The following is a 15,192-nucleotide window of genomic DNA, read 5'->3' on the forward strand; positions in this document are numbered from 1 at the left end:
TAAGTCACCTACTCCCTGAATGCAAACTAAGTTTTCTATAGTTTATTCACATCACAAAGACATGACAGACACTCCAACAAATGAAAACACTCCTCAGATCCCTCATAAATTCTACTCCTAGAATGGGACTAGGAGCCAGAGGCTGGCTGACAGGTCCTTAAAATGTGAAAACCATATAGTACTCATTGCATATCCTGAGAATAATGTACAAACCATACTCCAGTCAACATTTTTATAAATGGGAAAGGCACCTATTTTGAACACTTTTATGCTCCTAAGAAAATAAATGTTAACCTGGTGCCATAGGCTTAGAATATCTTCAATACATATTTATTGTTGTAGAAAGGATAACAAATCAGAAGTAAAAAATTTAGAGAAATAAACGGGAATATGACTATAGAAAATTATTTCGACTGAACATATATTCATCCTTATCCCTTTAAAATGAAGTCTTGAAAAATTGCCTTACTCTTCCTTGTGAAACCTAAATCATTTCAGAGTTAGCAATAATGAGTAACTGTGACTAAATTACAAGTCAATAACAGTAACTTCAGTGTGGGTTTTTTTTTTCTGTAAATTGTCTTTTGAGGCTCATTTAATACGTTAGGTACTGATCACAGTACTTGGCACACGATGAGCTCTCAATAAATACTAGCTGCTGGTGCTGTTATTATTTCCACCACTATTCATCAACCAGTGAACACTTAAATCATATGGATTACTTAAAAACAATAAACCTAGGGATCTGTTGGCCTCACAACCTGTGGTTGTTCTCTCCAACCTCCAAAGGAGGTCAGATTCTGGCAGACTTCAAGTACAAATGATGAAGAAAGATAATGGGAAGATGGATAAGGAAAAACTGCAGAGCAGGCAACCAAAATCAATACTTAGGAAACATTAAAGCCCTTGACCAAAAGCTTAAAAGAAAAAAAAAGAAAAGGAAAGGTGGAAAAATAGTAATCCACTTTCTCCTACTCCGTACCCCCTCCCTCAAGCAGACAGAGCAAAGTTAGATAAAGCCACAGGAAGGGATTATGATCCTAGGAGAGTTTACAGAGGCAGAAAGTTTCTGAAACTTGGGGCACTCTTACTTGGGCTTGTGAGGAGGCTTTTTGGTTCCTTCCTGAGTATCAGTGTTAATTTCTATTTTGAGGACACACAATAGAGCACAAAAAGCTGAAGCAGGAAGTTGGGGGCTTAGGAATTATCAGGCACAAGTGAGAAAGGCAAAAGAGTAGAAAAGATGGAAGAAATAAAGGTAGAAGTTCTATCAAGGAGTAAATATGTATTAGGCGAGACCATCTTTTGTGTTTTGTGGAACTGATAATGGTAATAAACCCCAAGCGTATATTATAGACTTTTCTTCAAACATATTTCTACATGTTTCTTTAATATGTTTTCTTCAAACATTATTTCTAACAAAAAAGGTATATTAAAATTTTTAGGATTACAGTTATGATTGTGAAGTGTGCTATTTAAAAAAATTAACATATACTATTGGCCAATTTAAAACATAAGATGTTAATTGCCTTCCTAATCTAGTATCTCATTTTTTTTTTTTTTTTTTTTTTTGCTGTTTGTACACTAAACACAAAAGGTAAACTCTCCATTTTATCAATTCCCAAATGATAACTCATTAAAAAAAAATTAGTGCAAGGGGAAAAAGAAGGAGAGGACTTTTTATACGTCAACAGAAAACCTGGTACTTTAAAAACTGTATTGTCTCTTAATCCCAAAGCAATCTAAGTACTGAAGTGGCTTTTAGCAATCCACTTGCAATAGTTTATATTCACGTACAGCAAGCCAACTTCTTTAGCAGTTAAAGATTAATTGGTAACTCTGGAAAATGAAATTAAAAAGGATATTGCCTAAGATATAGTCACAAAACTATAGTTTTATTAACAAAATAGAAAATTATAATTCTCCAACTTTTAGATATTGGTCTTCTCAGTTTAAAGTTATCCTCATAAAAGTTTTAACAAAACAATTTTTAACCAAAAACTATCACTTACATTCTAATTTAAGACTGGCTATAAGAAAGATACCTAAAAATGCAATAAACCAAAAGCTATAACTTATTATTGAAAAAAATCCTTCTTTTGGTATTTTGGAACCAAGGCCACCAGTATTTTGACTCTGTCTATAAGAAATACACCTGAAGCATCTATGTGATCAAAAAGGGAGCAATTTGAGTTTTCTTATTTTTGATAAGTAAAATTTATAAGATGTAATTTAAGATCAAAATTTTTTTAAAATTTCATTTCATAAAATAAAAATGCTCCTGCAAGCCTTGGCATATACTAATTGCATAAGGACCATGCATTACTAGGGTATATGCAGAAAAGGAAAATAAATTCATGAAAATTTCAATTTGCATAAGTCAGAACTAAAGCAGTGATCATAAAACAGTTTTAAAATCATTAAATGTAGGAACGAAAGTCATTAGTAGGGTGACTCCCCTCTCCCCTAGGAAAAATGTGTTGAGCCACCTTCACTGCAAGTCTCAAAGAATCCCTGGTCTCTGCAAGGAATGAAATAAAGTGGACTTGACCTTAGGTGATAAAAAGGCTTAAAATATTTTTTCAGGGCTTAAAATATTCAAAGCTCAAATGCAGTTTCCAAAACCAAAGAAGCAGCTGAATAAACTTTCAATTTCAGCCATTTTAAAAGCCAAAATTTCTAAAGTTACCGGAAGAACCTCCTTCCACTTACTTGAATGACAACTTCAGCAGTTCCTAAGCCCGGACACAGCTGCTTGCACATTTCTAAAACTAGAAATTGCATTCCTTTTCAGAGGGCAAATTGTGAGTAAGTGCCAAAGTCTTAGGAGAATATGGGGTGTCCTAGAATTCAACAGAAGTTCACACTATGAGGGTGAAAGGACATTGCATATCTAGGAGAAAATTCAAGGTAAAGGAGGGAAAAATAATCTGGAAATGTCAGCGAAAAAAAACATTGCTGCTAGCCTGGTTATCTTGTTGTCCCTGAAATATGTAGAAGGTGTAAGAAGGATTCAGACACACTGTGAAGGTCTTGCATGCTTCATCATGAATGTCATGATATAGACTTACAGTGTCTGTTAAGAAAGACACCTAGTTGTTAAAATTCTGAAATAAATAAGTGGTACCAGCATATTGTTTTGTAGTAGTGTATGCCTTGATTACACATAAGATTAGCACTGGAGTAAATCCTAATTATACATAAGATTATTTCATTAATTTATTCCCAAAGGGACCTAATGACACATTTCTCTTTATCAGAAAGATAGATTTTAGATCTCATTAAGATCTTTTTGAGCTTGTGGTTAAAAAAGACCAATGGGAACCCAACAATATTTTTCCATACTTAGTATATATAAAGATGGCTTTAATCAAAGACAGTTTTTAAAATCTGTTTATATAACAAATTCATTATACACATATACTCTTCTAAGCACTGGGAATGCAAAATCATGACAGCTGGTAGGAACTTGCACACAAGTTGTACAATGTGATATGTATGACATAGGATAAAGTAATTCTGCTTCGTGGGACACTTAAGGCTTCAGAGAGAAAGTAACAATTGCATTGGATCTTTAAGTTAGAGTAGGATTTTTGTCCCTCACAGAAAAGTAAACAGTCTGGTGGGTTTGGAGTATAAAGTACATGGCAATGAAAAGCAGGAGACAGACTTTAAAAGTCTGCTGGTTCACGCTAAAAAGTCTGGGCTTTACCTGGATGGCAATGAGGCACCACCAAAGTTTTTATTTTTCAACTTTTTACTTTGGAAAAAAACTTTTTTTTTTTTGAGACGGAGTCTCACTCTGTCACCCAGGCTGGGGCGCAATGGCATGCTCTCAGCTCACTGCAACCTCTGCCTCCTGGGTTCAAGCGATTCTCCTGCTTCAACCTCCTGAGTGACTGGGATTACAGGCATGCACCACCATACCCAGCTTATTTTTGTATTTTTAGTAGAGACGGGGTTTTACCATGTTGGTGAGGCTGATCTTAAACTCCTGACCTCAGGTGATCTGCCTGCCTTGGCCTCCCAAAGCACTGGGATTACAGGTGTGAGCCACCATGCCTGGCCTATTTTGAAAAAATTTGAAGTCAAAATAATAGTACAATAAATACCTGTGAACCCTTCAGCTATATTTACCAATTGTTAATATTTTACCATGTTTGCTTCATCTCTCTACATATATATTTATATGCAATTTTTTTATTTTTGCCAAAACATTTGAAAATTAAACAGCTGGATACTTTGCCATTAAATCCTTCAACATGAATCTCCTAAGAATTAAGAACAGTCTTCTATACCACAATACCATTATCACATCCAAGAAATTTAACCACCCATACAATTAAATGAACTACTACAGTCTATAATCAAATTTCTTTGATTATCCAATACTTTCCTTTGTGGTTGCTTTTTTTCCCCAGTCCAAGATTCAACCAAGTACCACATATTGCATTTAATTGTGAAGTTTCCTCTAATCTAGAATTATCCTGTACCTTTTTCTCCTTTCATGACATTGACACTTTTTAAAAGAATCCAAGTTAACAGCCTTGTGGAGGCTCTCACAAGCTGTATTTGTCTGGATGTTTGCTCATGGTTAGATTCAAGTGAAACATTTTTGCTAGGAGTACCACATAGGTCATGTTCTGTATTCCCCATGGTATCAAATCAGGAGGAATATAATGTCAGTTTCAATCACAGATTTTTAACACATGGAACCTGTTTCTTCATTAGATCTATGTGTTAGATCAGGGGTCCCTAACCCCTGGGCCACAGGCCAGTACTGGTCCATGGTCTGTTAGGAACAAGGCCACTCACAGTGGTGAGTGGCAGGTGAACTGTGGCATTAGATTCTCATAGGAACTGCACATGCGAGGGATCTAGGCTGTGTGCTCTTTATGAGAATCTAATGCCTAATGATCTGAGGTGGAACAGTTTCATCCCAAAACCATTCCTCCCACCACCACCTCCAACCCCTGTTCATGGAAAAATTGTCTTCCACAAAGCCGGTCCCTGGTGCCAGAACGGTTGGGGACTGCTGTTAGATGATTCTGACAGTGGTATCAATGTCTAGGGTTTTTTGCCAAATGTTTCTAACAAACTAGACTGAGAACAGAATTTATATTCTCTCTACCTCTTTCTTAGATGTTACTGACATGACCTTCTTATTCTCCCGATATATACACAATACATACCACAGTAATCAGTCTTTAATTGTCAGTTACATAGCTATGTTAACTCATGATGGCATGAACCTTAACTGAAATAATCTGGTTGTAGACCATGCACTGACTAATTCATGATTCCAAATGCACTATTAAGAAAAACTCAACAGCATATAAAGTTATTAAATCACTCAGTAGGTGACCATAGTTTTGTTGTCACACAAAAAAGTTAACAATCTGCTTTTAGCTAAAGCCACTTATTCTTATTACAAACACTGTTTTAGAATTCTTGGCTTCAAATAGTACCTAACATATCTTATAAGAAATGTGCAGTAAAGGATAATATACTTTTTCTCGAAGCAACTGAAATAAGTACAATGATGAGCATATAGGAACTATCTTTCTATTCCTGAAGAATATTAACTAAAATAGGTATTTCCCAAACTTGACTCTGTGGTTGGAAAAAAAAATGTGGTTTTCTCTTTTCTTTGAGACCGAGTCTTGCTCTGTCGCCCAGGCTGGAGTGCAGTGGCCATGATCTCGGCTCACTGCAAGCTCCACCTCCTGGGTTCATGCCATTCTCCTGCCTCAGCCTCTCGAGTAGCTGGGACCACAGTCGCCCGTCACCATGCCCGGCTAATTTTTTGTATTTTTAGTAGAGAGACGGGGTTTCACTGTGTTAGCCAGGATGGTCTCGATCTCCTGACCTCGTGATCTGCCTGCCTCAGCCTCCCAAAGCGCTGGGATTACAGGTGTGAGCCACCGCGCCCAGCCAAAAATGTGGTTTTATGCTTACCTTATAGTTTAGTAGTATATATATATTTATTATGTTAAACAGCAATTTTTTTTTTTTTTTTTTTCAGACAGGGTCTTGCTCTGTGGCCCAGGCTGGAGTGCAACTGGATCATAATCCACTGCAGCCTCAAACTCTTGGGCTCCAGCAACCCTCCTGCCTCAGCCTCCCAAGCAGCTGGGACTATAGGTGCATGCCACCATGCCCAGCTGATTTGATGTTTTGTAGAGATGGGGTCTCACTATGTTGCCCACGCTGATCTAGAAATCCTAGCCTCAAGCCATCCTCTCACATTGGCCTTGTAAATATTTTTAAAACTACTAGTTATAAAAAATGTTAAGACCCCACAAGACAGGGATGCCCTCTCTCACCACTCCTATTCAACATAGTGTTGGAAGTTCTGGCCAGGGCAATTAGGCAGGAGAAGGAAATAAAGGGTATTCAATTAGGAAAAGAGGAAGTCAAATTGTCCCTGTTTGCAGACAACATGATGGTATATCTAGAAAACCCCATTGTCTCAGCCCAAAATCTCCTTAAGCTGATAAGCAACTTCAGCAAAGTCTCAGGATACAAAATCAATGTACAAAAATCACAAGCATTCTTATACACCAACAACAGACAAACAGAGAGCCAAATCATGAGTGAACTCCCATTCACAATTGCTTCAAAGAGAATAAAATACCTAGGAATCCAACTTACAAGGGACGTGAAGGACCTCTTCAAGGAGAACTACAAACCACTGCTCAAGGAAATAAAAGAGGATACAAACAAATGGAAGAACATTCCATGCTCATGGGTAGGAAGAACCAATATCGTGAAAATGGCCATACTGCCCAAGGTAATTTACAGATTCAATGCCATCCCCATCAAGCTACCAATGACTTTCTTCACAGAATTGGAAAAAACTACTTTAAAGTTCATATGGAACCAAAAAAGAGCCCGCATCGCCAAGTCAATCCTAAGCCAAAAGAACAAAGCTGGAGACATCACACTACCTGCCTTCAAACTATACTACGAGGCTACAGTAACCAAAACAGCATGGTACTGGTACCAAAACAGAGACATAGATCAATGGAACAGAACAGAGCCCTCAGAAATAATGCCGCATATCTGCAACTATCTGATCTTTGACAAACCTGAGAAAAACAAGCAATGGGGAAAGGATTCCCTATTTAATAAATGGTGCTGGGAAAACTGGCTAGCCATATGGAGAAAGCTGAAACTGGATCCCTTCCTTACACCTTATACAAAAATCAATTCAAGATGGATTAAAGACTTAAACGTTAGACCTACAACCATTAAAAACCCTAGAAGAAAAACCTAGGCATTACCATTCAGGACACAGGCATGGGCAAGGACTTCATGTCTAAAACACCAAAAGCAATGGCAACAAAAGCCAAAATTGACAAATGGGATCTAACTAAACTAAAGAGCTTCTGCACAGCAAAAGAAACTACCATCAGAGTGAACAGGCAACCTACAAAATGGCAGAAAATTTTTGCAACCTACTAATCGGACAAAGGGCTAATATCCAGAATCTACAATGAACTCAAACAAATTTACAAGAAAAAAACAACAAAAACCACAAAAAAAACCCATCAAAAAGTGGGCAAAGGACATGAACAGACATATCTCAAAAGAAGACATTTATGCAGACAAAAAACACATGAAAAAATGCTCACCATCACTGGCCATCAGAGAAATGCAAATCAAAACCACAATGAGATACCATCTCACACCAGTTAGAATGGCAATCATTAAAAAGTCAGGAAACAACAGGTGCTGGAGAGGATGTGGAGAAATAGGAACACTTTTACACTGTTGGTGGGACTGTAAACTAGTTCAACCATTGTGGAAGTCAGTGTGGCGATTCCTCAGGGATCTAGAACTAGAAATACCATTTGACCCAGCCATCCCATTACTGGGTATATATCCAAAGGACTGTAAATCATGCTGCTATAAAGACACATGCACACGTATGTTTATTGTGGCATTATTCACAATAGCAAAGACTTGGAACCAACCCAAATGTCCAACAATGATAGACTGGATTAAGAAAATGTGGCACACATACACCATGGAATACTATGCAGCCATAAAAAATGATGAGTTCATGTCCTTTGTAGGGACATGGATGAAATTGGAAATCATCATTCTCAGTAAACTATCGCAAGAACAAAAAACCAAACACCGCATATTCTCACTCATAGGTGGGAATTGAACAATGAGAACACATGGACACAGGAAGGGGAACATCACACTCTGGGGACTGTTGTGGGGTGAGGGGAGCGGGGAGGGATAGCATTGGGAGATATACCTAATGCTAGATGACGAGTTAGTGGGTGCAGCGCACCAGCATGGCACACGTATACATATGTAACTAACCTGCACATTGCGCACATGTACCCTAAAACCTAAAGTATAATAAAAAATAAAAAAAAAATGTTAAGACCCTTAAAAGAAGTTAGTAAAAAAGACATACCTGAGTAAAAATATTATGTGTTTGGCTTAAAATCCACCTAGCATCAGCATCAGGTGCTACTATTAATTTCAAGGTCCCAACATAAACGTCAGAACATAAAGTCCAGAAGTGCTGTTCCTGTAAACTGTAAACTCCTTGCAACTGCTGTACCTGAAATATAAAGGAGAGATATTAACATCATAATCAAGTTAAGCACTCCCTTCTACTTAAGTTATTATGCAACATATCAGTAAACATGGATTCTATCCTCCAGCTTAAAAAAAGAAAAGGAGGATGTTTGAATAAATAAATAAATAAATAAATAAATAAATACTCTTGAGTACTAATTATGTGCCAGGTACCATGACAAGTATTTGGGAAATATAAACAAACACGTATCAAAATTTGTAGGACACACCCGAGAGTGTGCCCCACAGGGAAATTTACAGTAACAATCACTTTATAAAGTCCAACACTTATTTATGATTTGGAAAAAAAACTATTAGAAGGACACTTCCTTAACTTAATATAGGCTAACTACCGAAAATGTACAGAAAATAAGAATGAAACATTAAATGTATTCCCTGAAGGTCAGGAAAAAGACAGATACCCAAATCACTGCTATTGTTCTGCATCTCCATATTGATCTGGAGGAGCTGAACTAAGATCAACAATCAGAAGTTAAAAGAAAAAAGCTCAATGTGAAAAGATCTTTATAACAATTACAGCAGTTTACAAAGAAAGAGGGAGCTTCTCTGTGTGTTAACTAACTATCTCCAGAAATGGTCAAGAAGCTGTAATACTAACTTGATGTCATAGAGGAGATTTTGCAACAGACAGAAGGCTGGGCCAAATGCACAATAAGATCTTTTTCAGTTCTGAGATTCTGATTTTTACATAATCTACTTGGGAAGTTAAGAAAATGTCGATCTTATATCTATCAAAAATATTTATTTTTTGTCAGAATTTGATGAATGCAGTCATTATTTTCTATAAACTCCAAGACAGTTGATGGGAAACTGAGATAGTATGTACCGTGCCTTCTTTAAAAACTGCTTTTATTGGGGAAAAAGATCAAGGTGTACTTTTTCTTCCTCTTTTTGGACTCTAACAATATAGCTGTTTTAGCCAGATATCCCTCCACATTTTTCTACATGGCATCCTCATGACTGAGGCCTTAAGGTGAGTTCCACTGTTAATGAAATGACCTGGTTGAAAAGATTTCTCCTACTTCCATATGTGGCAGTACAAGTATATGACTGCAGTTATCTTAAAACACAAACTAAAGAATAATTCCTGTAGAAACTGGCTTAATTTTACAAATTAAAAAATGGGAGGAAAGTGTAGTTACAGATGAAAAGGGCAGTGTGGTACAGTAGAAAGAACATGACCTTTAGAGTCAGAGTGACGTGGATTAGAATCCTGATTCAGCCACTACCATTTGCACCTAAGGTGAGCCTCAATTTTACCTAGGGAAAGGAAGACGATACTCACCCTGTAGTTTATTGTGAAGAAGAGAAACTATATATATATATATATAAAAAACATATATATGTGTATATATATACATATATACACATATATATATATAAAACAATTAGTAACAATTATGCTGATTGATGCTACCTTAAAATAATAACCACAAATCTTGCATGGGCAATATGTACTTTCCCTGTATCAAAAGATTATTTTATACCTTCTCCTTTTTCCTCTAGCCTTCTGATCTCTCTGCATGATTACGCTGCCTAGTACATTATAGAGAAAACAGAAGTACAAAGAAAATCCCTTATCCTTTACCATTAAAGCTACCAGTGACCTCTCATCTATGTCAGCATTTCTGCATTCCCTCAGAGGATCTAGTACCCCTGCTACTATCAACAGTTAATCCTTCCATTGTGCTTTGGGTTCTATCCTTTCTCATCTTCTCATGATGTCATTCCTTTAATAATGTCCTTCAGTACTGTAACAATTTCTTCCTCTCAGACTGTTACCATCAGTTAATGCACATGTTCTAGAACTGTGCTGTGCAATTCAAAAGTCACTAGACATATGTGACTATTTAAATGAATGGAAATTAAGTTAAAAAGAATCAGTTACACTAGCCACATGTGGTTTCTGGCTTCCATATTGGACAGGGCAGATTATAGAACATTTCCATTATTGGGGAAAGTTCTGTGGGATAATGCTGTTCTAAACATCCTACTTTAAAAACAAAAAAATACCCTGTCTCCTGATAGTACATCCATATCTGCTATCAACTCATTTCTCTGCTCCCTTTAACAACACTTCTTAAAGGAGTTGTCAGTTCCCCGTTCATTTTCTCCTTAATCCACTCAAATCATGCTCCCCTCTCCAACACTCCAATGAAATTGCTCTTAACAAGGTCAGTAATGGCATCCAGAATGCCAGTCAATGATCACTTCTTGTTTTTACCCTCCTTGACCCCACAGAAATATTCAACACAGTTAATTACTTCCTCCCTCTTCAACACTGTGATCCTACACTCTTCTGGTTTTCCAGCACACCACTCACCACTACCTTTCCTGGCTTTCTCACCTATGCTCCAAATTTAGAGTTGAAAGCAGAGCTAAAAGAGTAGAACTAGAACTTCTCCGGAGGTAATCAATACAATCTAGATGTTTTAGATGTTATTCATATATTGATGACTTATAACTCTTTCTGGTCCTAATCTGTCCCCAAAACTCAAGATTTTCATATCCAACTACTTAAGTAACATTTCTCCTAGAAGTATAGTAGCCATTTCCATTTTAACATATCCAGAATAGAACTCTTCATTTGGGGAGATTTTCCATCCTCAAACCTGTACCAACAAGGCCTCAGTCTCAGTAAGTGGCATTACCATCTACCAAGTAATAAACCAACACTTTCTCTCCCCTCTGCTAATATAATCCACTTCCAAAAACATATCCCAAATGTATATTTATCTTCACTGCTACAACTGTAATCTAAACCACCATTGTTTTTCACTTAGAGGACAATAACTTCATAACTGGTTTTCTTTGCTTTCATCCTCCCTAGAATATGTTCTCTTCATAGAAAACACAATAATCTCTTAAAAACATAGGATTTATGACACTTCTATTGCCTAAAAGCTTTCCAATGCTTCCCACTGAGTTAGAATTAAATCTAAATCTATGACCCAAAACCCTAAATGATCTTGCTCCTGTCATTCTCTCCAGGCTTTCAAGCCATTCTTCCCTTTATTTAATATGCTTCAGCCACAATGGCCTTTTTTATTCTGTTCTTCAAACACAAATTAAATCCAGCCATAGCACTTTTACATTAGCAATTTCCCTTGCCTGGAACATTCTTTTCTAGTATTTTCATATGGCTAGCTCTTTCTTGTCTTCAAAGTTTCAATTTCCTTGAATATAACTTCCTTAGTGAATCTAAGGTAGCCATTCATGACTATCACATCACTTTGTTTTATTTCTACTATAGTAATTCTCCTTAATATTTTCTTAGTTATCTACTTACTGTTTAGTTACTGTATTTCCCCACTGGACTGTAAGTTCCATGAAACAGAGGCACTGTCTGTCTTGTTTACCATTACCTCCCCAGTACTTTAGAAGAGTATCTGGTAGAGTGGGAGCTCAAAAACTCTATGTTGAATGAATATCTCTGCTATGGATATTCTATATTTTTAAAAACTGCTCAATTTCTAGATCAGAACAATTTCTACCACATTTTCTTTAGTAAAGTTCAATATTTTCCAACAATTTTATTCTGGTTTGTATAAATGACATTTTATGGTCAGCATTCAATCTTGGAAGAAATAGTCAATTATATACATATGTTACCCATATTTGTGAAAGCTGAAAATCAAGAGATTGAAAACAGCATAAAATCCAATGTTTTGGAATATTTGAAACTCACCCTCTGATAGCACTGAGGCAGAGTATTTTCTAATAGGGGAGGAGTTCTCTGCATTAATATTCCAACGGATTCTCTTAAAAGAGGAATAACACTAAGGAAAAGGAAGACAACAATTTATTAAAGTCACATTCTGACAATCCCATCCAGCAAGAAAGTAATAATATGCCTCCCTACGGTAGACTATAATAGGACTTATTGGAATAATATGAGAAAAAACAATCAACCAGTCATTGTTTTAGATTTTCCATGTGATCAGTAAATTATCTGAAGTAAAATAAAAGACCTAGAGAAAATGTATTAATGCATGAAAGAGTAAAGCTATAAAATTGAAATAATATCATATCATCTAAACCCAGCACATTTTCAACTGTTAGTTAAAATATGACTCCACATGGTCAGAACCTTCCAAAGTAATCATAGTAGCACTGATAAGGAAAATACAAAAAAATGAATACATCAGCCTATTTGTCCAATATCAGTCATATTTCATTACTTAAAAAATATAGAAGCCTGGCGATAACCACAGATGCAGTGAAATGAACTCAACTACTCTAGGGATGGTGCCCAAAAGTCTGCATGTGTTGATGTAACTAGTCCTCAATTAGTATTTGAAACTACTGCTTTAGGCTATTTGGATGATTAAATGCACACAAAACAGGCCGGGAGTGGTGGCTCACACCTGTAATCCCAGCACTTTGGGAAGCCAAGGCGGGAGGATCAGGAGGTCAGGATACCGAGACCATCCTGGCTAACACAGTGAAATCCTGTCTCTACTAAAAATACAAAAAAAACCACATTAGCCGGGCGTGGTGGCGGGCGCCTGTAGTCCAGCTACTGGGGAGGCTGAGGCAGGAGAATGGCATGAACCTGGGAGGCGGAGCTTGCAGTGAGCCGAGATCGCGCCACTGCACTCCAGCCTGGGTGACAGAGCAAGACTCTCCGTCTAAAAAAAAAAAAAAACACAAAACAATTAATAGTAGAATGGTGAGGGTGACTCTAATGCAATGGCTTTCTAATCTAGCACATATCCAATTCACCTTAGAGTCTTATTTTGTTTACACTTCTGATATATTGAATCAGAATCTTTGAGGGAATGTCCAAAAAGCTCTCCATGTGATTCCAATGATTCAGACTGGTAATGTACTATTCTACTGCTTGAAGTAGATTGAGAGGGGAGGTCAGAAATGGCTTCACTACACTTAATAGCTTAAATCAGTGCTCACTTTTAAACTTACAGAATTTTAAAATTTTCAAAGTAAAACTTCTGTTAATAGCTGTAGGTGATGAAGATAAAAAGAACATCCATCTTTCAAGGAAGATCTCATAAGAAGAGTAGAAGCAAGTGTACTTTCAGGACTGGTGATATTTTGACAGATGGAAAGGAAAGAGAGGTACCAAGAAAGACCCAAAAGAGTAGAGACAATGCTTATCTGGCTCACTATTACATTCTCAAGGTCTAGCAAAGCACTGGTCATAAAGTGGGCCCAATTATTGGTTAAACGAATGACAGAAATACAGATAATCAAATGTTTCAGACTCTGCCCTGAAGAAGGGCATAGGGCACAGGAAAGAAATGAGGAGACTGTTTTCATACTTTAAGAGTATAGTGATAAGTACTTGGACAAGGAGGGTAACCATAGGAACAAAGACAAATAGGAAAATTAAGCAAATAGAAATAACTGGTGTCTAACTGGATCTAATGAAAGACATAGTGAGAGCAATGTTAAAGACAAACAGATTACTAAAAAATATGGAGAAGATGGCAGTGATGAGGACAGAAAGCTAAATGTGGACAGGAGTTTCAGTCACATTCAAGTAAAAATATTATTTAGTCAATAGTTATTTAAGAACCAAGAAAAATTAGATGTCACCCTTAATTCCTTTTTCTCCCTTAAATCACCAAGTTCTCGTGATTTAATATCCTAAATATTTCTTGACTCAGTTCCTTCCCCTGCATTGTACTATGCATGTCCACAATAATCTCCATATCTTTCACGTGGATTATTATAATAGCTTCCTAAGTGGTCCCTTCAGCTCTAGTCTTATTTCCTCAAGTCCATGTAACAGGCAGCTTCAATGATGGCTCCCAATGACCCTGCCCTATGTAGTACTCATGCCCTATGTAAAGTTTCAGGACTTAGTGACTTGCTGCTAATGAACAGAGTATGGCAAAGTGATGAGACATCACTGCCAAGATTAAGTAAAAAGACTGGCTTCTGTCTTGTATACCCTCCTCGTTTGCTTTCACTTGCTCTCTCATAGCTACTGTGTTGTGAGCTGTGCTATAGCGAGGACCATGTGGCAAGAAACTGAGGGATACTTCTTGAGAAATACTAGACAGACCCTCAGTTCAACAGCCCAAAAGGAAGATAATCCTGTCAGTAACCACTTAAGCGAGCTCAGGAAGTAGATTCTCCCCCAAATGAACCTTGGAATAACTGCAGCCCGGCTGCTACCTTGATTACTGCCTTGTGAGAGATCCTGAGCCAGGCAACATAGTTAGCTATGCCCAGGTTCCTGAACCACAGAAAGTATAAGATAATAATGTATATTATTTTAGCTACTAGGTTTTTGGGTACTTTATTACGTATCCACAGATAACTAATACAACCATATTTTATAGAGACGTTAGACTAATCTACATAAAATAGGTATGTGGCCCTATCCCTTTGCCACTAAGAAATGTGTCAAAAGCTCCCCACTGCCTAGGGAATTAAGTGCTGGCTCTTTAACATGGCATATTTTTGGATCTGGCTCCACTACCTTCACCTCCTATTAATCCTTGCTTCATATTTTAAGCTCTCCAAATATAACATACTTGTACTTTACCTTATGCTGTTTCTTACTTTCATGGTTTTGCTCAAACTATAACCTCTGCT

At 37.0% G+C, this 15,192-nt stretch overlaps 1 protein-coding gene across 4 annotated transcripts in view; it reads right to left on the reverse strand.

Annotated features, from left to right (window-relative positions):
- Positions 1-15,192, reverse strand: part of SLC30A7 (solute carrier family 30 member 7) — a 101,530-nt gene that overhangs the window by 23,998 nt on the left and 62,340 nt on the right. For all 4 annotated transcript variants that reach the window (XR_002914735.3, XM_054553167.2, XM_024246120.3 and 1 more), the window contains 2 exon segments: positions 12,314-12,404; positions 8,438-8,587 (listed from right to left, as the gene is read on the reverse strand). Coding sequence is in view for 2 of the 4 variants with exons in the window: in XM_054553167.2 (XP_054409142.1) it covers positions 8,438-8,587; positions 12,314-12,404 (241 nt within the window). In the remaining 2 variants the exon portion in view is untranslated.

Source organism: Pongo abelii, chromosome 1, assembly GCF_028885655.2.
Source record: "Pongo abelii isolate AG06213 chromosome 1, NHGRI_mPonAbe1-v2.0_pri, whole genome shotgun sequence".
Lineage (NCBI taxonomy): Eukaryota > Metazoa > Chordata > Mammalia > Primates > Hominidae > Pongo > Pongo abelii.